The 22,887-nt window shown below is 48.5% G+C and overlaps 1 protein-coding gene across 9 annotated transcripts in view; it reads left to right on the top strand.

Moving 5' to 3' along the window:
* Positions 1–22,245, top strand: part of LOC147025673 (myelin protein zero-like protein 2) — a 72,222-nt gene extending 49,977 nt beyond the window's left edge. For all 9 annotated transcript variants that reach the window (XM_085886911.1, XM_085886906.1, XM_085886905.1 and 6 more), the window contains 2 exons: positions 11,920–12,157; positions 20,312–22,245. In XM_085886911.1, the coding sequence (XP_085743037.1) occupies positions 11,920–12,157; positions 20,312–20,439 (366 nt within the window). In that variant the 3' untranslated portion in view covers positions 20,440–22,245. The remainder of the gene's footprint in view (positions 1–11,919; positions 12,158–20,311) is intronic.
* Positions 22,246–22,887: the final 642 nt, after the last annotated feature.

Consider the following 22,887-nt stretch of genomic DNA (forward strand, 5'->3'; position numbering starts at 1 on the left):
TGTGATGGCTGTTGAGACGTGGTTGGCTCAAAATAAAGATAGAACAGAAAAACGGCTATCTTGAAGGGTCGCAGCCCGAATGAATGACATTTATTCCCTCTAAACAACGGGTTTGGGGCTAACTACACATATACTTACAGAGATATCTCACCTACGGGACCTGAATGGTGGTTTGCGAATTTCCTCAACCACAACTCTACCCCTCCCCTTTTTACAGACTCGTCCTGAGTCGTCAAATTTTCGTGTGCCATCATGTGTAGTTCTCCCCTAGTACATTTTACCTACGGATCCCAGAGTGCGACATTCATGGTATTCGTGTCCCCAAAATAAATAACCTGAGGGCTGAGTAACTACCTAAACAAACCCACTCACACGGACGACTTAAATAAAATTGCCGGCGCTAAGACAGACATGCCGGGGGCGCACTCATATGTACAGTACATCTTAACCTTAACTTACAAATTTTACACTAAACCATGGCCCAGGATCAATGAACTCTGCAAAAAGAAAGCAGTCAGCAGGGAGCCAGGCTGCTCGCATGCAGTCTCTGGCTCAAACAATGCAGGTGACAGGGAACGTGGCCGGCTGCTCACACGCAGTCCAAGGCCTTCCCTTTTGAACTGAACGCAGTGAACCACAACGGTGCATGGGCTGCACAACCGCAGTCTCCGTGCCAGCTCAAATGGCACACGCAATGAACACAACGAATGGATGGATGAATGGATGGACGCAAACACGGTGCACGGGCCGCCACTGCAGGCCCGTGTTGTAGCTGCCAACAGGGCAGTTCTCGCAGCTTGCAAACTGTTGCTTTCTGATCCTGGCGCACATGGCTAGGAACAGGGGGGGGGGGCAAAGCAAAAATTGAACGGGCCTGGTGAACAAGGGCAGTGGGCATGGCATGGCAAAGGTGAGCAGGCAACCACAGCCTGCAGAACAAGGCCATTGCAGGCAAACACAGCCGGCAGACGATCTGGCCGGCACAGGCAAACACAGCCGGCAGACGATCTGGCCGGCACAGGCCTTGAAGGGACACAGCCAGCAGATGACGTGGCCGGCACAGGCCTTGAAGCAAAACACGGCCAGCCGATGAAGTTGGCCAGCCTTTGCCGTTCAGTGGAGGTTGGTGGAGGGAGTGCGGTGGTGCTGGCCACTCGGAAGGCGGGCTCGGACCTACCCTACGGTCTCCCTCCCAACCTATCGCCTTTGCCTGTCACCGTCCATACCCACCCCCTTAATTTGTGAAAAACCAATTTAGCCCCCACTTATTTTTTTTTGTTGTTTTATTTCCTTTTTTACTTCCCCACTATAAATCGTCCCCTAACCCCCTTTATCGTCTTTGTTCGGCTAACCTATCCTGTCACCTAGCCTACACTCAACATCTACGTTCCCTTCCCGGAGGGGAATAAGGGAGAGCTAGGGTCCTGTGTCGAGGCCCAATTCAAGCCTAGGATGGCCTCCTCAGACTTCAGCGATCTATAACCAAAGTGGGTCCAGCGGCCCACAACGAGAGCGAGGGGATGGATGGTGCGGAGGGGTACACTTCCTAATCTACCCTATCCATTTAACTGTTAAACTACCCCGGGGCTTTCAACAAGCGCCTCGCGCTTAAGCTATTGGTTCTAACAACCCAGATTCCCGTCGCCTGTGTTGGTGTCCTCACAATTTCGGGCCTTGCCCCCCAATTTTCTCTCCGTGCCCTCACACGGTCTCATGGCTGGGACACGTGGCTCCCTTTGGCAGGCACGACCCTCTGCCGAATCTCCAGCTATGGCACCCCCGGGCACTACACTGCCTCCGAGCCTACCAGCTCCCTAAACACCGGGGAGTGCCCCCCATGGCACCTCCCCTGAAACGCACATGTGGCAGGCTGGCCTCCCAGGCCCCTTTCCGAGGGTCACCCGTGCCCACAACACTGCCCACGCGGCTAACGGCGCCCCGGGCCCCCGCACCAAGCGGGCGCACCCGTGCCCACTACGCTATCCCGGCCCCCCCATGGGCCCTTGGCCGACCACGGCCGACTAGCCTGGTGCCCGGGGTACCCACTCAGCGATACTCACCTTTCGCAGCCACGCTCCCAGCCCGTCAACAGGGCTCCTGCACCCCTCCAAATGGGTTTCGAGCCTACATTCACACCAACAACAAAACGACCTCCATTTTTCAATTTAACTAACCCCCTAACTCACTCTACACTGACCCCGGGGCGGGAGTCACTCCTCCTCCACTCACTCATTGCACCATGCATTCCCCATTGGCTCCACTCACACAGACCCGCTGGCCTCACTCACTCATCATGTACTCACCTCACAACTCTTCAACACACACACCGCTGAACTCCGCCATCCTTCCAACTACCTCCCCTAACTAACTCGTGCTCCCACGTCGTCCCTTGAACTATAGCACGTTCCATTTAACCTACGTAGCTAAGCTACGTCCCCACTACACATCCAAAGTCTGTCTCTGTCTCCAAAATAATCCCATACTCCATTTTCCCAACCTAAATCTGACTAACAATCCCTCTAACTAATCCATTCCACTGGCCCCATGAGGACTTACCCCTGCCCCATGGAGCCGGTCTAGCTAAGCTAACCCTTCCCCCTAACTAGTTTCATCCTGTGCCCAGGCAAGGGGGTCTTCCACCCCTTGCCCGGGAATCCTGTTCACCCGAAAGTGAGGCTTGCTTTTTTTTTTTCCACATGCGCAGCACCAGCGCGGCAACTCACAGCTCGCGCACTTTGCACCTGCCCGTGAAGTCATGCAGCTGCACGTGTACCTCGTCCCTCCTTGGACGGTACCATCCGGCAGGGATACCCCTCCTGCCGGATTCCAACCCCACGTGCAGCCATGACGCCACCGTGCGCATAAAAAAAACACAAGCCCCACGTCTCGAGGGGTTCCCCACCCGAACACGTGCTTTGCCCGTTGGAGCTAAGCACACACGATCGCGTGGAGAACCCGTCCGGTCCAAATCCATAATCCTGCCTAAACTTTGTCCGTCCGTGGGATGGGCAAATCCACCGCGTGCGTTTCCGGACCGGGACTTCACTCCCGCAAGCGAGCACGTGGGGGCCTCGTGCGTTGCACAGCACGGACCTCGCGCTCGCTGCTGGGCGAACCCGGCACGGTCCCCGAAACAGCTACAGCCGCTACCCGGCTTTTGTCCCTCACATGTCGCCGTCGTCGTCTCCATTCCACCCACGCACACCTGCGTGTTACGACGCTCACACTCCACTCCATTACATTCGCCCCGGGAGACGCGGCTGCATGTTCACACATGCCCACCGACATCTCCCTCACACACAGCGACCTTGCACACGCTGTCTCTCTCACACTCGGCCGCTCACTCACGCATGCCATTACCCTTGCACACGTGGCTCCACTCACTCGCGGCCTTTCCCTCACACAAACCATACTACTCACACACGCGGGGGCACTTGCTCGCGGTGTCTCATCCACACACGGCGTGCTGGGAAGCACGCCCTTCTGCACACTTACCACCACACCACTCGCACACGGGGTCGCTTCCACACACGGGGTCTTTGTCACCCACCCAGTCGCTCTCACACACGCCCTTGCACCCGCGCTATGCGTGTGTTGCAGCACGCATTTCGCCACACTCGTGAACACACACCTCGACACCACACACACCGGGACAACCACACTGGGGATTCGTGTCCCCACAAGGGTTTCCGGGGCCTCTATACCCCCCAAGCTCTCCGTGCACCCGTTCGCAGCACTCCTCCCCCCGAACTCGCTCGACGCGACCGAACCCACCTGGTCGTGACTCGCTTCAAGGGGGCATACTCCCTCCCCTTGTTCCTGGAGGAGGCCATCCCGCTGCTCGCACCGGGTCCCTACACGTTCCGCGAGCTCACCCCCATTATCCTCCACTACCTCCGTGTGTGTGTGTTCGTTTTTAGTTTCTTCCACCCCGTCTTCATCGAGTAGTCTTCCCTCTATCGTTCCCATCTCCCGTGTCTCTGCCAACTCGGTCACCTCTTCACCCTTTACCTCCCTTGTCTCAACTATTATTTCCGTCTCTTCCCTTGTTATCTCCCTCGTGCACGTCTCCGTCACCCCAATTAGTTTTTTTCCCTCTCGGTCACCGTCACTCTTCTCGCCCAACACGTCCCCCAAATTATTTTCTCCTTACCAGCCTCCACCGCGGGCCCGACAGCCGTTGCACTCCCTCCCAGCTCGTTCGCTCACACACGTGGAGTCGCCATTTTAAACTCCCTGGTAACGGCCTTCATGCCCGCCTGCAGGCTTCGGCCCATGTTCTGCGTCTCACCCCGCAGCTCTTTCATTTCTTCCTTCATTTGGAGTGCGTTTGTTTCCATTTTCGTTTTCATTTCGTGCATTTGCTTGTTCATGTTCGCATTCATCTTTGCCAGCATGGTGAATAGCTGGGTCATGTCGGGTGCGTTTGGGTGAGCCGTTTCGGCAGGGATCGGGGAAGGGTTTTGGTGGAGAGGGGGAGGGGAGGTGTCATACCCCGCGGCCGCCGCCGCACCTATTTCGGGCTCTGGGTTCAGTTGGGGGAGTTCGTGTTCCTGCACAACCAACATTTCCTGCATGGGGTTTTCATCCTGGACCATGGATTCTACACATTCTAAATCCATTTCTAATACCCCCGGCTCCCGCTCGCCTTGAGACGCCATCTTATTTCTCGCAAAGGGTTAATTTAAATCGCTCGTAATTTGGAGGGAATCGGGGGTCGCCCCTCTCACCCCTGGACCGATTCCCGTGAATTTAGCTGGAGACAGGAGAGCCCGTTTTCCCGCTCTCCGACACCAGTGTCACGAGGAGGGGGATGGGTTTGTATCCCACTCCTGACACCAGTGTTACGGATTCGTGCCCGCCGGCGTGCGAGCGGCCACGTAACTCGAATCGCGGCACGTCGCCCACCGGACGGACAATCCCGTCGTGACCCTCTCGGACTAACGCCGGGAACTAGTCACGGGTGGGCCTTTCGGCCTCACCACGATCGTGCCAATCGGCCCCCCGCGTGGGATAGGGTTGTTCGCCAAATTCGACCTACCTAAGTACCCACACGGAGGGTAGACCGGGCGAGCGCACCTCACCGCAGGTCGACTTCGGACACGGGCCACTTTAAGCGACCCGTTCCGTACTATCGGGATAACCGGGCGGTGTTATCGTCAACCTCGACGGTTCCGATTAATTATCGGGCGTATTTAGCCCACGACCAACCCTTTACGTGAAGCAAGATGGAGATTCAATTAGAGAAAAGACGAAGCGAAACGGGAGAAACAGTTCAACATAAAGCACATTTATTCCGCGGCAAACGGAAAGCACACATATACAATTACCACAATTATGCACCAAAAGCAAATGTAACAAAAGAAGAAACAACAATTACGCACCAAAAGCAATTGCAACAAAAGAAACACAATGCAGATCTACTACCGACTACGCGAGCACACGGCAACACTTACACAGTTTTACTTCACAGACGGCGCTGACAACACATATACTCAAAGCAAAAGAAAAAGGGGCCACCCTCAATGACAAGGGGGCAGACGGGCCTGGGGCCGAGACCGCGTCGAGCCTACCCGTCTGGTGATGAGCCGCAAAATGGCGGCGGCGCCCCGACTCCGCGGGCCTCGCTGGCACTGCCTGGAATGGGGTGGGAACGGGGCCCCCTTCTCACACTATCTCAGCGCGGGGGGAAACAGGGGGGGTTGTTGATGCTCGGGGGAAAGAGGATATCTGGCTGGCCTGGGTCCCGCGACCCCGACAGACACTCTCTCGACTGATTTCGTGGATTTCTCGACTGGAAAAGTGGGCGTGAATCATTCCTGATCCTCGAATCTGCATATATTGATTATACTCCGACGCGCCTGGAGGCGGGGCCAAATCGCCCCACGCTCGCTGATAGGACGGAACAGAAGTGGGCGTGTATCATTCTTGATCCGATTTCTCGGAAAGGCCGCTTTTTGCACCCGCTGCTCGGTGCGCGCCCTGTACGAGTCCAGGATCGGTGCCCACAAGCGGCGCGGGAATGGCGGTGATGCGATGGTTGCGAGAGCGAGATGTGACGGTAAAGGTCGTGGCTGTTGGCGTTGTTGTTGTTGTTGTGAAGCGGCGTTGCGGTTGGTGGTTGTTGTGTGATGGCTGTTGAGACGTGGTTGGCTCAAAATAAAGATAGAACAGAAAAACGGCTATCTTGAAGGGTCGCAGCCCGAATGAATGACATTTATTCCCTCTAAACAACGGTTTTGGGGCTAACTACACATATACTTACAGAGATATCTCACCTTCGGGACCTGAATGGTGGTTTGCGAATTTCCTCAACCACAACAATATATAGATGTCAGGTCAGGTTCAATCTGTGACCTGCTACAGGTACCATGTAAACCTGTACTAATCTGTTCCATGGTCGGGTTGTCGGCGACTAAACCATCTCCCCCACCAGGTTTTCTGGTGAGGAGGGTGTTTGGATATGGACACCCAGCAGGATTAAAAACAAAACCTGTCAAAGGGTGGAGGAGCTCCTTGTCAGCCAACGGCCATCCATATCTAGTGCCCAACTGTGTCTGCAGACGTCCTCCTGCAGTTGGGTTACTTCTTATTAGGAGGTTGGTGGCAGGATTTGCACTCCGGCCACCGTAAAACCATTCATTCCGCAAAACGCAAAAAAATCTGAAAACCCACTCCGTGGGAGTACCTCCTGTGCAGCTTCCCTTCGCAGGGCAGCTCACCGGATGACGGGATTGGGACAAAGCCTTCGGGACCCCCAATCTTTGATGATAGGAGGGAAACCACGAGGTAACATCCCTGGGTCAGATTGCGGGAGAGTGTGTCGGAGTGGTGCTGAGGTGTCGTCCACCAGACGGCGGTCTCCTTGGGTTAACCTGAGGCGGTCCCTTCGGGTGGGTGCCTGGAATGTCCTATCCCTAAGAGAGGATGATCACCTGTCTCTGTTATCATCTGAGCTCAAGCGTTTGGACATCGGGATTGCAGCTCTCTCTGAGGTTCGGAGACCGGATTGCGGCGAGATAATGGTGGGTGGTTACACCTACTATTGGTCTGGTCGCTCTGATGGTTACCATACACAAGGAGTTGCTGTAGCTGTGTCCAATAAGCTGACCCCAATGATAATTGAGGTAACACCGGTCAATGAGCGTATAATGAGATTAAGGATTCGTCACTTCTTAGGTGTAATTTCCCTGGTCTCTGTTTATGCTCCGACTGAGGCGAGTGATCTCACCGTGAAGGATGCATTCTACGCCACACTCGAGTCTGTGGTTGATCAGTGCCCCAGACGAGATACACTTCTAGTCTTGGGGGATTTCAATGCATCGATTGGAATGGATAGGGATGGTTATGAGGTGTGTATTGGTCCCCATGGGTCAGGAACTATGAACCAGAATAGCACTAAGTTCCTTGACTTTGCAAGAAGTCATGGACTTAGGGTGGCTGGTTCATGGTTTCAGCGCCCACAAGCTCATCGCTGGACTTGGTATTCCAACGCTGGCGGTGTGGCAAAGGAGATTGACCATGTCCTCATTGACGGTCGTTGGAGGATGATCCAGAACTGCAGGGTCTACCGGAGTGCTCAGTTCCTCAATACTGACCACAGGCTTGTTGTCGCAACTCTAAAGCTGCACCTTAAATCCTGGAGAATGGTACCATCCCAGCCTAGGCTGGATGTTGCCAAGCTCAGGGATGAGAGAGTAGCTGACGAGTTTGCGAACAGGCTGAGTGGACACTTGGGGGGTCTGGGTGCTTTGGGGGGTCCTGAAGAGTTGTGGAGCGCCTTCAAGACCACCGTCCTTGATGTTGCCGGTGGATGTCTTGGAGCTCACCGCAGGGCAAAGAAGAATTTTTTTCTCTCAAGGGACACTGGATACCATTGACCAGAGTCGCAGGGCCAGGCTGAATGGCAGAGCTGAGCTGTTCAGGGAGCTGAGGCGTAAAACTGCACGTGCACTGAGGGTGGACAAGGAGGCCAATGTGCGAGGAATCTGTGAAGGGGTAGAGCATCACCTGTGGACAGGTGATTCTCGTCCCGCTTACAGGGGAATTCGCGCATTACGTTCATCCAAGCCCATCCCTCGGAGCACTGCAGTTCGAGCAGTGAGTGGTAGGCTCTTGACAGAGGAGTCTGAAGTGAAGGCCCGCTGGGCTGGTTACTTTGAGCGGTTGTACCAGGCTGATCCCCCAGCTGTCGAGTTGGACGTCAAGGGTGTTACAATCCCTGTTGCCGACCCTCGCATCAACTGTGGTCCACCTTCACTTGTGGAAACACGGGCTGCGGTAAACCAGTTGAAACGGGGCAAAGCTCCAGGGATCTGTGGCATCCATGCCGAACTTCTCAAGGCTGGTGGAAATGCTGCACTCGTGTCGTTGCATGCAGTTTTGTGCTCTGCCTGGAACACAGGCATCATCCCAACTGACTGGAAGAGGGGCCTTGTTGTCCCTTACTGGAAAGGGAAGGGTGATCGCCAAGACTGCAACAACTACCGAGGGGTGACGCTGCTCTCAGTGCCGGGCAAGGTCTTTGCTCGGATAATTCTTGATACGGTTCGCCACCATCTGCTTGAGCACCAGCGTCCAGAGCAGTCAGGCTTTACACCAGAGGTCAACGATTGACCGTATCCTTGCCCTTCGTGTCCTCACCGAACGCAGACGAGAGTTTCGGCAGGGGCTGCTTGCAGCCTATGTTGATCTCTGTAAAGCGTTCGATTCAGTGAATCGGGATGTCCTCTGGAGGATTCTTGGTCTTCGTGGGGTGCCACCAAAACTGATCGATCTGATGTCTGAACTCTACTCTGGTTCTGAGAGTGCTGTGAAGTGTGGTGATACCATCTCTGACTTATTTCCAGTTGTTACTGGAGTTCGTCAGGGATGTGTACTTGCCCCCACACTTTTCAGCACTTGTATGGACTGGATTTTAGGGAGGATGTCGGAGAGATCAAGTTGCGGTGCATCATTTGGGAATGTCAAGATCTCGGACCTTGATTTTGCAGATGATGCAGTCATCTTTGCGGAGACTTTAGACATCCTTTTGGGGGCCCTCGAGGTGCTGAATGAGGAATCGGAGCCGCTGAGATTACGGGTTTCTTGGGTCAAAACTAAGATCCAGGCTTTCGGTGACATCTTGGATGCTGCTGTCCTGTCTGTGTCTGTTTGTGGTGAGGATGCTGAGGTCGTGGACAGATTCACTTACCTTGGCAGTGATATTCATGTCTCTGCTGGCTGCGAGTCAGAGGTCAATAGACGTCTGGGTCGGGCCTGGGCCGGACGAAAGTCCGAGTCTTCAGGTCCTTGGTACTTCCATTCTTGCTCTATGGGTGCGAGACTTGGACTCTGACCAAGGATCTGAGACGGAGACTTAATTCCTTTGGTACCAGGTCTCTTCAGAGAATCCTTGGCTATTGCTGGTCGGATTTTGTGTCCAACGAGCGGTTGCTGAGAGAGACTCGGATGAGATTTGTTACCTGCATAGTCCATGAGCGTCAGTTGCGGCTGTATGGACATGTGGCTCGTTTTCCTGATGCTGATCCTGCTTACCAGATTCTCTCAGCGAGGGAGTCTCATGAGTGGAGGAGGCCAGTGGGCCGACCACGTGCCTCATGGTTGCAGCAGGTTGACCATCATCTCAAGGAGATGGGGATGGGCCTGGCATCTGCCTGGGGGAAGGCCAGACGGAGGCCCCTGGAGTACCGGCGGAAAGTGGACGCAGCGACGCGCTGTTCTGGCACATGCTCCCATACCTGACCTATATATATATATATAGGTCCTGAACTCAGGACCTTTTGGATCCCAAGCCGCTGCCCTAACCACTGCGCCAACACCAGGCTAATATATATATATATATATATATATATATATATATATATATATATATATATATATATATATATATATATATATATATATATATATATATATATATATATATATATACACATATATACATATATATATATGTATATACATATACATATACATATATATACATATACATATATATATATATATATATATATATATATATATATATATATATCACTGATGAGCCAAAACATAATGACCACCTGCCAAATATGCTGTTGGTCTTCCGTGTGTTGCTAAAGCAGCACTGACCCGTCGAGGCATGGACTCCACAAGACCCCTGAAGGTGTCCTGTGGTATCTGGCACCAAAACATTAGCAGCAGATCCTTCAAGTGCTGTATGTTGACAGGTGGATCTGCTGTGGATCGGACTTGTCGGTCCAGCACATCCCACAGATTCTCAATCGGATTGAGATCTGGAGAATTTGGAGGCCAGGGCAATACCGTGAACACTTCATCATGTTCCTCAAACTATTCCCAAACAATGTGTGCAGTGTGGCAGGGTGCATTATCCTGCTGAAAGAGGCCACTGATATCAGGGAATACCATTGCCATGAAGGGGTGTACCTGGTCTGCAACGATGTTTAGGAAGGTGACACGTGTCAAATTGACATCCACATGAATGGCTGGACTCAGGGTTTCCCAGCAGAACATTGCCCAGAGCATCACACTCCCTCCACCGGCTTGTAGTCTTCCCACAGTGCATCCTGGTGCCGTCACTTCCCCAGGTAAACGGCGCACACGTACACGGCCATCCACATGATTGAAAAAGAAAACGGGACTCATCGGACCAGGCGTCTTTCTTCCACTGCTCCAAGGTCCAGTTCCGACACTAGTGTGCCCATTGTAGGCGCTTTCGATGGTGGACGGGTCATCATGGGCACTCTGACCGGTTTGCGGCTGCGCAGCCCCAAACGCAGCAGGGTGCAATGCACTGTGGATTGTGACACATTCCTCCCGTGACCACCATTAAATTTTTCTGTGACTTTTGCCACAGTTGACCTTCTGTCAGTTCGGACCAGATGGGATAGCCTTTGTTGTTCTCGCGCATCGATGTGCCTTGGGCGCCCAACACCCTGTCGCCGGTTTGTGGTTTGTCCCTCCTCGAACCACTGTCAGTAGCTACTCACCACTGCTGACCGGGAGCTCCCCACAAGCCTTGCCGTTTCAGAGATGCTCTGACCCAGTTGTCTGGCCATAACAATTTGACCCTTGTCAAAGTTGCTCAGGTCTTTACTCCTGCCCATTTCTCCTGCATCCAACACATCAATTCAAGAACTGACTGTTCACTTGCTGTGTAATATATCCCACCCCTTGACAGGTACCATTGTAACAAGATAATCAATTTTATTCACTTCACCTGTCAGTGGTCATCATGTTTTGGCTCATCAGTGTATGTATGTATATATATATATATATATATATATATATATATATATATATATATATATATATATATATATATATATGTATATATATATATATGATCTGTGAAGGATACCCATTATCAAGAAGAATTGTCTTGATGGTCTCAATTTCAGCATGGACTGTATCTGTGGAGCAGATCTTTGTTGCTCTATTAATCAAGATACCAATCAATCCAATCTTGTTTCTATAGGAACTGTAAGAGTCCCACCAAGTATACTGTTTGGTAAAAGTAGACTTACGGCAGACTGTGGTTTTATAAGCGTCGGCTGATTGCTTAACTAAGATGTCCATGAAGGGAAGTATGCCAGAGCGTTCCATCTCTAAGTTGAGGACATTACATTGTAACTTTATAAATGGCAGTTTCGTGCTTCTTCTTCATCTGATTGCAGGTTTATCCTGAGGAGTGTAAGTCGAAAAGCTTTGATAATGTCTATTTTATTGAAATGCATATTTAAATTTGTTGTACGAATCAATTAAATTATTGCACATCACTCCCTCCCAATTCTGACTCCATGTGCTGCAACATCACCAGGCACCGAAGGCACGCTGTAGGATTGTTATTTATTTATTTGGCATGGCGGCAGTGTACATTGAATGTACTGCTACTTGTTTCATTTGTTTTTGTTCCAGATATTTTTACATCATGGGGAATCCTTCACCCAAGACAACACTCGTTTTTCTAATCGTTTGATTGGCGCTGAAAACGCAAAAGATGGCGATGTATCGATACTCCTCAAGAACATCACTTTATTGGACTCTGGGATCTTTACCTGTGTGGATCGTAGTGGTTTGCAAGATCGTGTCATTTCCCAACCTCAGCTGAGGGTTCGACCTCCTGAAGGACATGACACAAAGATGTGTCCCACAGGTAATCACCTTCACTGTATCATCACTCTTACAGGATTCAATACATTTTCATACACACTCCTCACATAAAAATAAACTACAAAATTTGAGCTTGTATTGGTTTTTTGTTCAGACGGTTTATATAATGGGGGAAGTGGAGCAGCACGTTGATCTGTACCCTCCATAAACAAACATTATGTCAGTGGAAACCAAAGTTTGGTTATTTCATCATAAACAACATGGCCGTCTAACATCAACGTACAAATTTACAAACACACCAGTCTTCACATAAACATAGACGAGCTTATATTGGCAGAAATGGCTTTTGTAGGACCATCATCGAAACCAATACAAACTTGGACGTGTGGAAGGAAAAAATAATTTTATTCATGTACTCTCAATTATAATTGTTGCTGGTGCTTTATAAATTGAATACTTATGCTGTAGTCGAATTGGCTGTCAATTGCGTTTCCCTTTTGTCTGGGTGTTGATTGGGGGGGGGGGGGGATGTCTTACGATGAAACAAAGTGGCCTGGTTGATAACACTACAACTTTTGCCATGATTATGTCATTCTCTTTCACCCAGTGGACACGTATTGCAGTTCGAGTTATTTTGCCTTATGCTTATCAGACCCATGTACTCACTGCCTTTTATATACACAATTCCTTATATTCATTTCTTTGAAAGACCTAAAACCTATGGTCTTATCCTATACTCCTTTTGGTTGTCTGCTTTTTAGTACTTTGTCTGATTCTCACCAAGGCCAGCTGAAAGTCGCCATGTACTCTCTCCCTTTGAATCTCTCAGCCCTCTCCACTCACACGAAAGCATATAAATGTCAGAAAATGTAAACTTAGCTTAGTGCAAATCATTGGGATGTTTACATCTCAGTGCTTTGGACTCCGTGGTACCACAAAATAAATGTTCTCGAACATTATTGGCTGTCATATAATCTATCATCTTGTCCTTTACTATACTTTTCCACTTGTTTCCCAACAATCAAAGTCAAGATGATTGGTTTGTTGTTTTTTAGGGACCTTCTGCTACCCTTTTTGAAGAGAGATGTGACATTACCCCTTTTCCATTCTGGAGGCAGTTTCCCTTCTTCAATGGATTTGTTAGGCCTGGTGTTGGCTCAACGATTTAGGTGGCTGACTTTAGGTCAAGCCCCTCTCCCATCCATTGAATTAACACCAGGTGGGTTGACTCAGCCTGTCGTCCTTCTGAGGTTGGCAAAATGAGTGCCAGCATGTTGGTATCCTGTGTCGGAGTGGCGACCCAACCAGGATTGTGCCCAACAGCCAAGGAGACTGCCTAGGCAGCACCAACGCTCTGCACAGAGTATGGTCCCAATGGAATAAAGAAATGGGAAAAAAAAACAACGCTTTGGTGTTTTGCCCCTGAAGATTGTACCAGTGAGTGACCTAGCTCGTGGACGACAGAAGTGCTTGTCTGTCAGGTCAGGTCAGGTATGGGAGCTTGCGTCAGAGCAGCACATTGCTGCGTCCACTTTCCGCTGGTACTCCAGGGGCCTCCGTCTGGCAATCCCCCAGGCAGATGCCTGGCCCAGCCCATCTCCTTGAGATGCAGATCAACCTGCTACAACCAGGAGGCAAGTGGTCGGCACATTGACCTCTTCTACTCACGAGACTCCCTCGCTGAGAGAATCTGATGAGCAGGATCAGCAGCAGGAAAATGAGCCACATGTCCACACAGCCGCAGCTGACACTCACGGACGATGCAGGTAACAAATCTCATTTGAGTCGCTCTCAGCAACCGCTCGTTGGACACAATGTCCGACCTGTGATAGCCAAGGATTCTCCGAAGAGATCTGGTACCAAAGGAATGAAGTCTGTCTCACATCCCTGGTAAGAGTCCAAGTCTCACATCTCACAAAGAGTAAGACTGGAAGCACCAAGGACCTGAAGACTTGGACTTTCGCCGTCCGCACAGGTACTGGCAGCGCCACACCCCATGATCCAGTGAATCCATGACTCCCCAGGCCCGACCCAGACGTCTGTTGACCTCTGACTCACAGCCAGCAGAGACATGAATATCACTGCAAAGGTAAGTGAATCTCTCCACGACCTCAACATCCTCACCACAAGCAGACACAGACAGGACAGCAGCATCCAAGATGTCACCGAAAGCCTGGATCTTAGTTTTGACCCAAGAAACCCGTAATCCCAGCGGCTCAGACTCCTCATTCAGCACCTCGAGGGCCCCCAAGAGGATGTCTAAAGTCTCCGCAAAGATGACTGCATCATCGGCAAAATCAAGGTCCGAGATCTTGACATTCCCAAATGATGCACCGCAGCTTGATCTCTCCGACATACAGTCCATACATAATTCCTAAAATCCAGTCCATACAAGTGCTGAAAAGTGTGCGGGCCAGTACACACCCCTGACGAACTCCAGTAACTAGACCAATAGTAGGTGTAACCACCCACCATGATCTCGCCGCAATCCGGTCTCCGAACCTCAGGGAGTGCTGCAATACCGATGTCTCAACGCTTGAGCTCAGATGATAACAGAGACAGCTGATCATCCTCTCTTTGGGATAGGACATTCCAGGCACCCACCCGAAGGGACCGCCTCAGGTTAACCCAAGGAGACCGCCGTCTGGTGGACGACACCTCAGCACCACTCCGACACACTCTCCCGCAATCTGACCCGGGAATGTTACCCCGTGGTTTCCCTCCTATCATCAAAGATTGGGGGTCCAGAAGGCTTTGCCCCAATCCCCTCATCCGGTGAGCTGCCCTGCGAAGGAAAGCTGCACAGGAGTAACTCCCACGGAGTGGGGTTTCAGTTTTTTTTGTTTTTGCCGCATTTGCGTTTTTGCCGCAGATGCCGCATTGCAGCATCATTTTCAAAAAGTTCTGGACGGATCCGGATGAAATTTTGTGGACAGGTTGTGTGTGTGACAAGGATGAACTGATTAGATTTTGGTGAAGGTCTGGATCCGGATCCGGATTCGAGATTTTTTTAAGCGATTCTTCACCATTGAGAGATCGGGCCAAAAATGATATATCGCATGATATATCAAAAAGTTGTGGACAGATTTGGACGAAACTTGGTGGACATGTCGGTGTGTGAAAATGAAGGATTGATTCAATTTTGGTGAAGATCTGAATCCGGATACGGATTCGAGAATTTTTAAACTGGTTCTTCACCATTGAGAGATCGGGCCAAAAATGATATATAGCACGATATCTCAAAAAGTTTGAACAGATTCCGATAAAACTTGGTGGACAGGTTGGGTGTGTGGTACAGGCGAATTGATTTGATTTTGGTGAATATCCGAATCTGGATCCGGATATGAGAAATATTTCATTGTTCAAGTGATTCCTCACCATTGAGATATCGGGCAAATATAGTACAATATAGTGCTGCAGAGCATGATATTTCAAAAATGTAATGGGCCTGATATGTTCTTGTGGATCAGGCATTGCATGACGGAGGTATGCGCTACTGAGTGCCTTTCTAGTTTCAGAATAAAATCATCTGTACCTGAAGGGTTCCTTTGCTGGGTCGTGCATTTAACAGCGAAGACTCAACCATGAGAATCGAGGAGCTTTCAAAAGAAATCCAGGATAAAGTTGTGGAAAGGCACAGATCAGGGGATGGGTATAAAATATTGTTGTGGAGCAGAGTTTCGGCAGCGAGCACAACCGCTCGGTGGAGCAGTTGAGTCGGCTCCACCGAACACCCGGAATCTAGATCGTGCTTCCCGGAGAACTCCGAAAGGCACGGGTCCCTTACAGGACCGTGGTCGCCAATATTGAATTTTGACGGCGTGACGTAGGGTCCACTTGTCTCACTCCAATTTACCTAAGTACTCATGCCGTCCAACTACCGGGGAAACCACACCCTTGGCCAACTCTGTCCAATCCGAGTCACGGGTAAGAGCTCGGATCCAGCGTGACCGAGCGGGCTTACCAGAGCCGCCGGACCGAATGCACAATTTGCCGCTTCCCAATTTCCCAACACGCACCGTGCTAAGCCAATGAAAGATACACAGAAACGAGGTGATACATTCAACAAAATGGATATTTATTTACAATCGGCAGGGAGGGGAACACAGAAGAGCAGAGTTATCTGACTATAAGAAATGCAGTCATGTACAAGCGAAAGCACTTAAAGGCCCGGTCACACCTTGACGTTTTAGCCAGCGATGGCAACGTATTAAAATGTATGTAAAACGCTGGCTTACGTTGAACTTTTGATGTTTTTTTTTAAAGATTCAGACGTATTCACAGCGACTTGGTCTTATGTAGAACGCATTGGTAACGGACACAGAACGTTTCGTTGTGTTATAGATAACTTATACCAACGAATGCTGAACCTGTTGTCGGCCTACAGAACCGATGCCCAACGATAGTCTAACTTAGGCAAAGCGTGTTGCACGCATCGCCGACGATGTCGTGACGTAGCCTATTAAAAGGCTGACGCACAACGATTCGAATCATAACTGCCATAGAAATGGAAGTGACAACATCGCGGTCACACCTTGGCGATCTTGCCAGCGTATGCCGACCTAAGAAAAATGTGTCTAAACGTTGGGGCACGTCAAATGCGGTATGAGTAAGTTTGGTATACGTGAGTACAACGCTAAAGTACGCTATCATACGTCGTAGTAAGTAGAGTACGTCAAGAAATTTTAAACATGTTCAAAATTTTTGGACGTATTCGGCGTATGACACACGTTCCGCATGCGATGGGGATAAGTTTTACACACGATATGTGGACGCTTACACACGTCCACAAACGCTACTTATAAGCTACTCATAAGTCGAAACACGTCGCGGTAATGTCTTTTTTACGCGAAACTTATTTCTAACTTATGTTTGACGTGCTTTGAACCAATTCTTTACGTAGTCCCAACACACATCGACGTATGTAGACGTATTCCAATGACATCTTCCGGTCAACAAAAAAAAAAAAAAAATGAATGTGTTTCTAGCTTACAAATGCCATATAAAGACGTGTTCCCAGCGGTTTTGGGAATTGGTATATAAAAATGCTGCTCATAAAAGGGGAACCCAACAGTGTTTTCGAGTCCTTTTTGAGTCGATGTCCATGTCAGCAGTAACAGTATCAGTATCAGTATCAGTATTAGTATTAGTATTAGTAGTAGTTTGTTCATGTTGGCAGTAGTAGGTGAGTGTGAGTGTGAGGGGGAGGGTGTGGGTTATGATGGATTGTCCTTGCGTCCGCGTGTCCACGGGTAGGAGACATCTTTTCACCATTGTTCGAAGTTCTTCGCGGCTAATTTTTTATGGGGCTTTTTCAACAATGAGCTATAGCTTGTTTTTACGATTTCGGTCTATTCATAATGGGTTTGACAAATGCACAATGAACTAATATTGTGCATAGAGCGCTTTGATTACTTATAGATACGATATACCAACGAATAATTATTGTGAAGCCGGCGTTCACAAACTATGCCCAACGATAGCCTAACTTATCCATATCGTGCGGCAGTTTATCTTTGCCGGTGACGTAGGGTTTGCTATTCATAGGCTGCCACTCAACGATTTAAATGGCTGCATCTCCACTATTGAAAGTAGACGCTTGCGCTCAACAATTGGATTTTTTTTACACTCAACGACTTTTAAACGGTACCACTCAGCTATTTTCATTGTTTACAATGAACGATTTAAATTGCTGTCACTCGCCTTTGTTTTTTGACGCTGGGGTTTTGAAATTTGAAGCGTTTCTTCTGAACGTGTTAAAACGCTCAAACTCGACTATTTTAAATCGACGCTGCCGATGGACAATTGGAATCGTAGCCAAGCTAGACATCGAAGTGTGAACATCCTCGTCATGCCCAAGAAAAGTTTGAAGAATGCTGCAAATAAGTGTCCTGGCCGTGGCTGTGGATGCTGACGCAAGGACGATCCATTATACCGACGTCTTTCAGCCTATGAGTAACTTAAAAGGAACGTCTGTCGATGTGTGGCAACGATCGCGTAACGTGCCAACAACACGTTAATCATAGGTTAGAAATAAGTTTCGGGTACGCTAAGCATTACCTCGGCGTGTCTCAACTAATGATTAACTTACAAGTAGCATGTGTTGACGTCTGTCAACGATCGCAGACCGTGCATACAACTTGTGGCCAGCGTAGCGGAACGTGTGAGTCATACGCCGGCATGCGTCGTGAAATTGCAAGCATGAAAAAATAGAGGACAACCAAAAAGTACAACGTTTAAAGCCAGCGTACAACGACGTATGGCAGTGTTTTTCAGCGTGCTCTCAGTGTTATCAGAACTTACCCATAACGTATTCAACGTGTGCCAGCGTTTTAGAAAAAAAATTCAAAAATCGGCATACGTTGGCTAAAACGTCAAGGTGTGACCGGGCCTTAACAATTCTACTTGACAAGACAGGCCCGCACACAGACATGCACACCCAAAAAGAAAAGAGATGGACCCTCCAGGTCTTAATTCGGCTCTCCAGCCAAGGAGGATAGTTTGGCTGGGAGTCAGGACGGCTGGCTACCTGGCTGCGAGCGCGCGGCTGGTCGTCCACCCCTTCCTGGAGCTCCGGTCGCCAAAGGACGGACCAGGGTAGCCGAATCCAGAAGAGGCGAGACGAGGTGACCTCCTGTATTGAGTTGGTCGATCGCTTGTCGTACTGCACCAGACGAGACGCCTCGGATCCACGGGGTGCAGCCAGACGCAGACCAGACCAAAGACGCGCTCGAGCACACGGGACCAATCTCTTCTCTCTCAACCTGACCACCACACTTTTTCTTCGGGAGGGAGGTGCCTCTTTTCCTGGCCACTCGCCTCATTGGTTGGACCCATCGCGCGATTACCTGGCTGTCCTCTATTGGACAGGCACACGGAAGGCGGGGCAACTCCCACCCTTCTGGGCGGAGTCCCGAATGGAGGAATTTGTAGTTCCGCCCACCTCCTCACCTTCGGCCACGTGCATAATGGCCATCGTGTTGAGTCGAAAACGGGGCAGGTGAGACGCCCGCTCCTTGCCGATTGGCTAAAGAGGGACACCATGCCTTTGTTCGACTCCGCCCACACGCCCGCTTGCTGGCGAGCGCATGAAGAATGTCGCGAGCGGAGTGTTGTCGTGTGAAAGTGAAGATGTAAAAAAATCCTGTCTATAAAATAACCCACAGCACACGTACACTTAATTCCCATTAGACAGGGGATGGATTCTAACGAGAAACACATACTCACCGATATAACTGATCTATAGGGACTCTGACTGTTGTGTGCAGTGAGCTTACAAATTCGTAACAATATTTCAAAGGCCTTGAATATCCCTTGGAGCCACTGTGAAGCATGGTGGTGGCAGGATCATGTTATGGGGATGTTTCTCATTAGCAGGAATTGGGGCACTTGTCAAGATAAAAGCGAAAATCGATCGAGCAAAATACTGAAAAAAACTAGAGGAAAACATGCTGCCCTCTGCAAGAAAGCTGAAATTGGGATGGAAGTTGACCTTTCAGCATGACAATGACCTGAAGCACACAGCCAACGCTACACTGGAATGGCTAAGGAACAAAAAAAAATGTCCTTGAGTGGCACAGTCAGAGCCCAGACCTAAATCCAATCAGAATTTTGTGGCATGACTTGAAGATTTGTGGCATAACTTGAAGATTGCTGTTCCTCAACGCTGCCCATGCAACTTGACTGAGATTGAACAGTTTTGTCCAGAAGAATGGGAAAATATTGCCCAATCAAGGTGTGCAAAGTTGGTAAAGACCTATCCCAACAGACACACAACTGTAATCGCCATTAAAGGTGCTTCCATCAAGTATTAACTCAGGGGGGTGAACACTTATCAAACCAAGATATTCTAGCTTTGTATTTTTAATTAATTTTCTGAAATTTGTGGAATTTGTTTTTCAATTTGAAGCTGCAGGTTACGATGTGGAAATATAGGTGGGAAAAGTCTGATTTAATGTAATTTTATTCCAGGCTATAAGGCAACAAAAGGTGAAAATTTTGAAAGGGGGTGTAGACTTTCTATCGGCGCTGTATGTGATGTCGTGGGGGTGCATGGATGATATGGGTATACAGGCCATCATAGCTGCGTGTTCAGTTAATAATGATTTGTTTTTTGTTCAGAATGAACGTGCGAGGTGAGACGATGCACTCTGCTCGTGCCGTTCTATCTTATCATTGTTCTTATTTTGTTTTACAGGAAATGCGGTTCCGTGGATCATCACAGTATTCCTTATCGTGATCATCATGGTGCTCGTCGTGGTGGTCATCGTGATGTACAAAAAAAGTACATCACATGTTCCACAAAATTTGAATGTAGAAGGATAGTGACAAATTGTCTAATCCCTCACAATTAGATTTGTTCTGTTACAAAGATACATATCTTCTTCTTTTTCTTCTTCTTCTTCTTTCGGCTGCTCCAGTTAGGGGTCGCCACAGCGGATCATCCGTATGATCCGCATCGTGATTTGGCACATGTTTTATGCCAGATGCCCTTCCTCACGCAACCCTGGTCGCCTCTTACGACACAGGGATATGGTACACCTATTTTAACCTGGGCATACACTGGCCCAGTACACTGGTACTCATTTCGCCGACCTCGGAAGGATGACAGGCTGAGTCAACCCCCTGGTGTATAAATTCAGTGGCCCAACGGGGCTTGAACTCAGGACCTTTTGGATCCCAAGCCGCTGCCCTAACCACTGCGCCAACACCAGGCCATTAAAGATATATATATATATATATATATATATATATATATATATATATATATATATATATATATATATATATATATATACACATACATACATACATACATACATACACATACACACTTGCAGGGTATGCTTACACACACACTTACACATTGTAAGCTTACACATTGTAAGCAATAACGAACCGTGCTTCCCATTAACTTAGGCCGCTCACCTGCATTTTTTCCATTCATATTTTAATTTATTTATTTTAATTTATTTATATTTTCATTCACGGATACTTTCTGACAGTTCTGTGATTTTTCTCGGTGTATCGGCTCAATGTCTGTTGGCATGCACAATTTCAGCTTTCAACATAACCTGGAAGGTCCCGAACTTTGTAACTTTAGCTATTGCCCTCCATTGCTTTTCTCTCTGTGCAATAAGCCAAATGTTTAAATTTCATGTATTTGTTCATATAATGTTAAAATTAAAATGTATGTTTGTTAACTTGCAGGTATCTTTAATTCCCTCCAGTCAGATACCCACCGAGTGTGATACCCACCAGCTTACAATAAATACTTTTCTCTGAAAAATTATCTTGTTACACAAGAGGTGTTAAATTTCCACAGTTTATTTTGAAAGCCACGGCCACATAGCCTATGTTACCCCCCCCCCCCACACAAAGTTGTATTTGTACCCCAAGTCTGGAGTTTGCAAATGAAAAGATGTGGCCGTGCATCAGTGACAGGGAGAGACAGACAGACAGACAGACAGACAGACAGATGGAGAGAATGATGTACATAGAAATGCAGTATTAGCCTCACCGTATTGTTACCTTCTTCACTTGTCAGTTTTATTTACCCTATCAATACATACACATTGCATGCCGAGTTCAAGTTTAACCAGAGCAAAATTGATGACACACCATCGCAAATCCCCACTCTTCCCACCCACAGGAAACTTTGAAGAAATGGTAAAACGTTCCACCAGGAAGGACCCAATATCAAATTTTGAGTGAAAAAAACTTCTGATTTGACACCAAGTCACCACCCCTTGGGGCATGAACCCGGGGTCATATCGCAAAAAAATAAAATCGTTAAATTTTTCATACATCCTCCAATGTTGATTGTATAGTCAAAGTTTCGTTAAGAAATGTGCCCATAATTGCATTTTTTTGGAATTTGACCTTTTGACTCTACCCCAGGGGGTAGGGCCAAAACGATACTGCTCTTGCACCTTCTTGCCATGTGTTGGATCATAACTACCAAGTTTGGGGAATTTCTGCACAACCGTTTAGCAGGACATTACGTGATGGACGGACAAAGCGGTGGAGTAACAATAAGGGTTCTACACATGAAAGATGGACTGTAATTGATAATAAGTGTTAATACAATGTACACAATACATGAGTACATTAAAGAAAAGAATCATTAAATGGATGTATGTGTTTTTTACAATGTAAGATATAAACTACCATGCTGCCTGTATACCATGTGGTGAAGTCATGTCCCACCTTCTGCATCCACATCTGCACCTGAATGTCTCTCAACAGACATGAACGCTTGTCAGTGTGAACCTTGTGTGTGATACATGTCGTGGTGAATGTTGATAATCTACAATTGGTCCAGTAAAACTGGAGTTTGACCGGAAAGAAATGCCAAAATAATTTTCTTCACCTGTTTGTGTTCCATGAAAAAGGTGTCAACGTTCATGTTTTGAGGGTCACGGAATCCAATGAACATATTTTAGATCTCATCAAAGCATTGCATCATGTCGGGTATGCAAATTAGCTTCCTCCATTTCCATTTCCAGATCCAGATTCGGATGTTTACCAAAATCGAATCGAGTCTTCGTTTTCCCACACACAACCTATCCACTCGATTCCATTTGAATCCGTCCACAACTTTTTCAGATACCCCACTCACAAACAAACAAACAAGCAGTCATAGACTGGTACTTACGAAATCGTTAACTTGACCTCTGACCTTGTCCAATAAAAGCTGTCTCTGGAGAAGGTAGCGACGCAAACCAGAAGTTTCTACAATGATTCTGTACCAAACCATCAAAAATCGAATGT

This window comes from Eptatretus burgeri, chromosome 6, assembly GCF_056783735.1.
Source record: "Eptatretus burgeri isolate ZD-2024b chromosome 6, Ebu_testis_v1, whole genome shotgun sequence".
Taxonomy (NCBI): domain Eukaryota; kingdom Metazoa; phylum Chordata; class Myxini; order Myxiniformes; family Myxinidae; genus Eptatretus; species Eptatretus burgeri.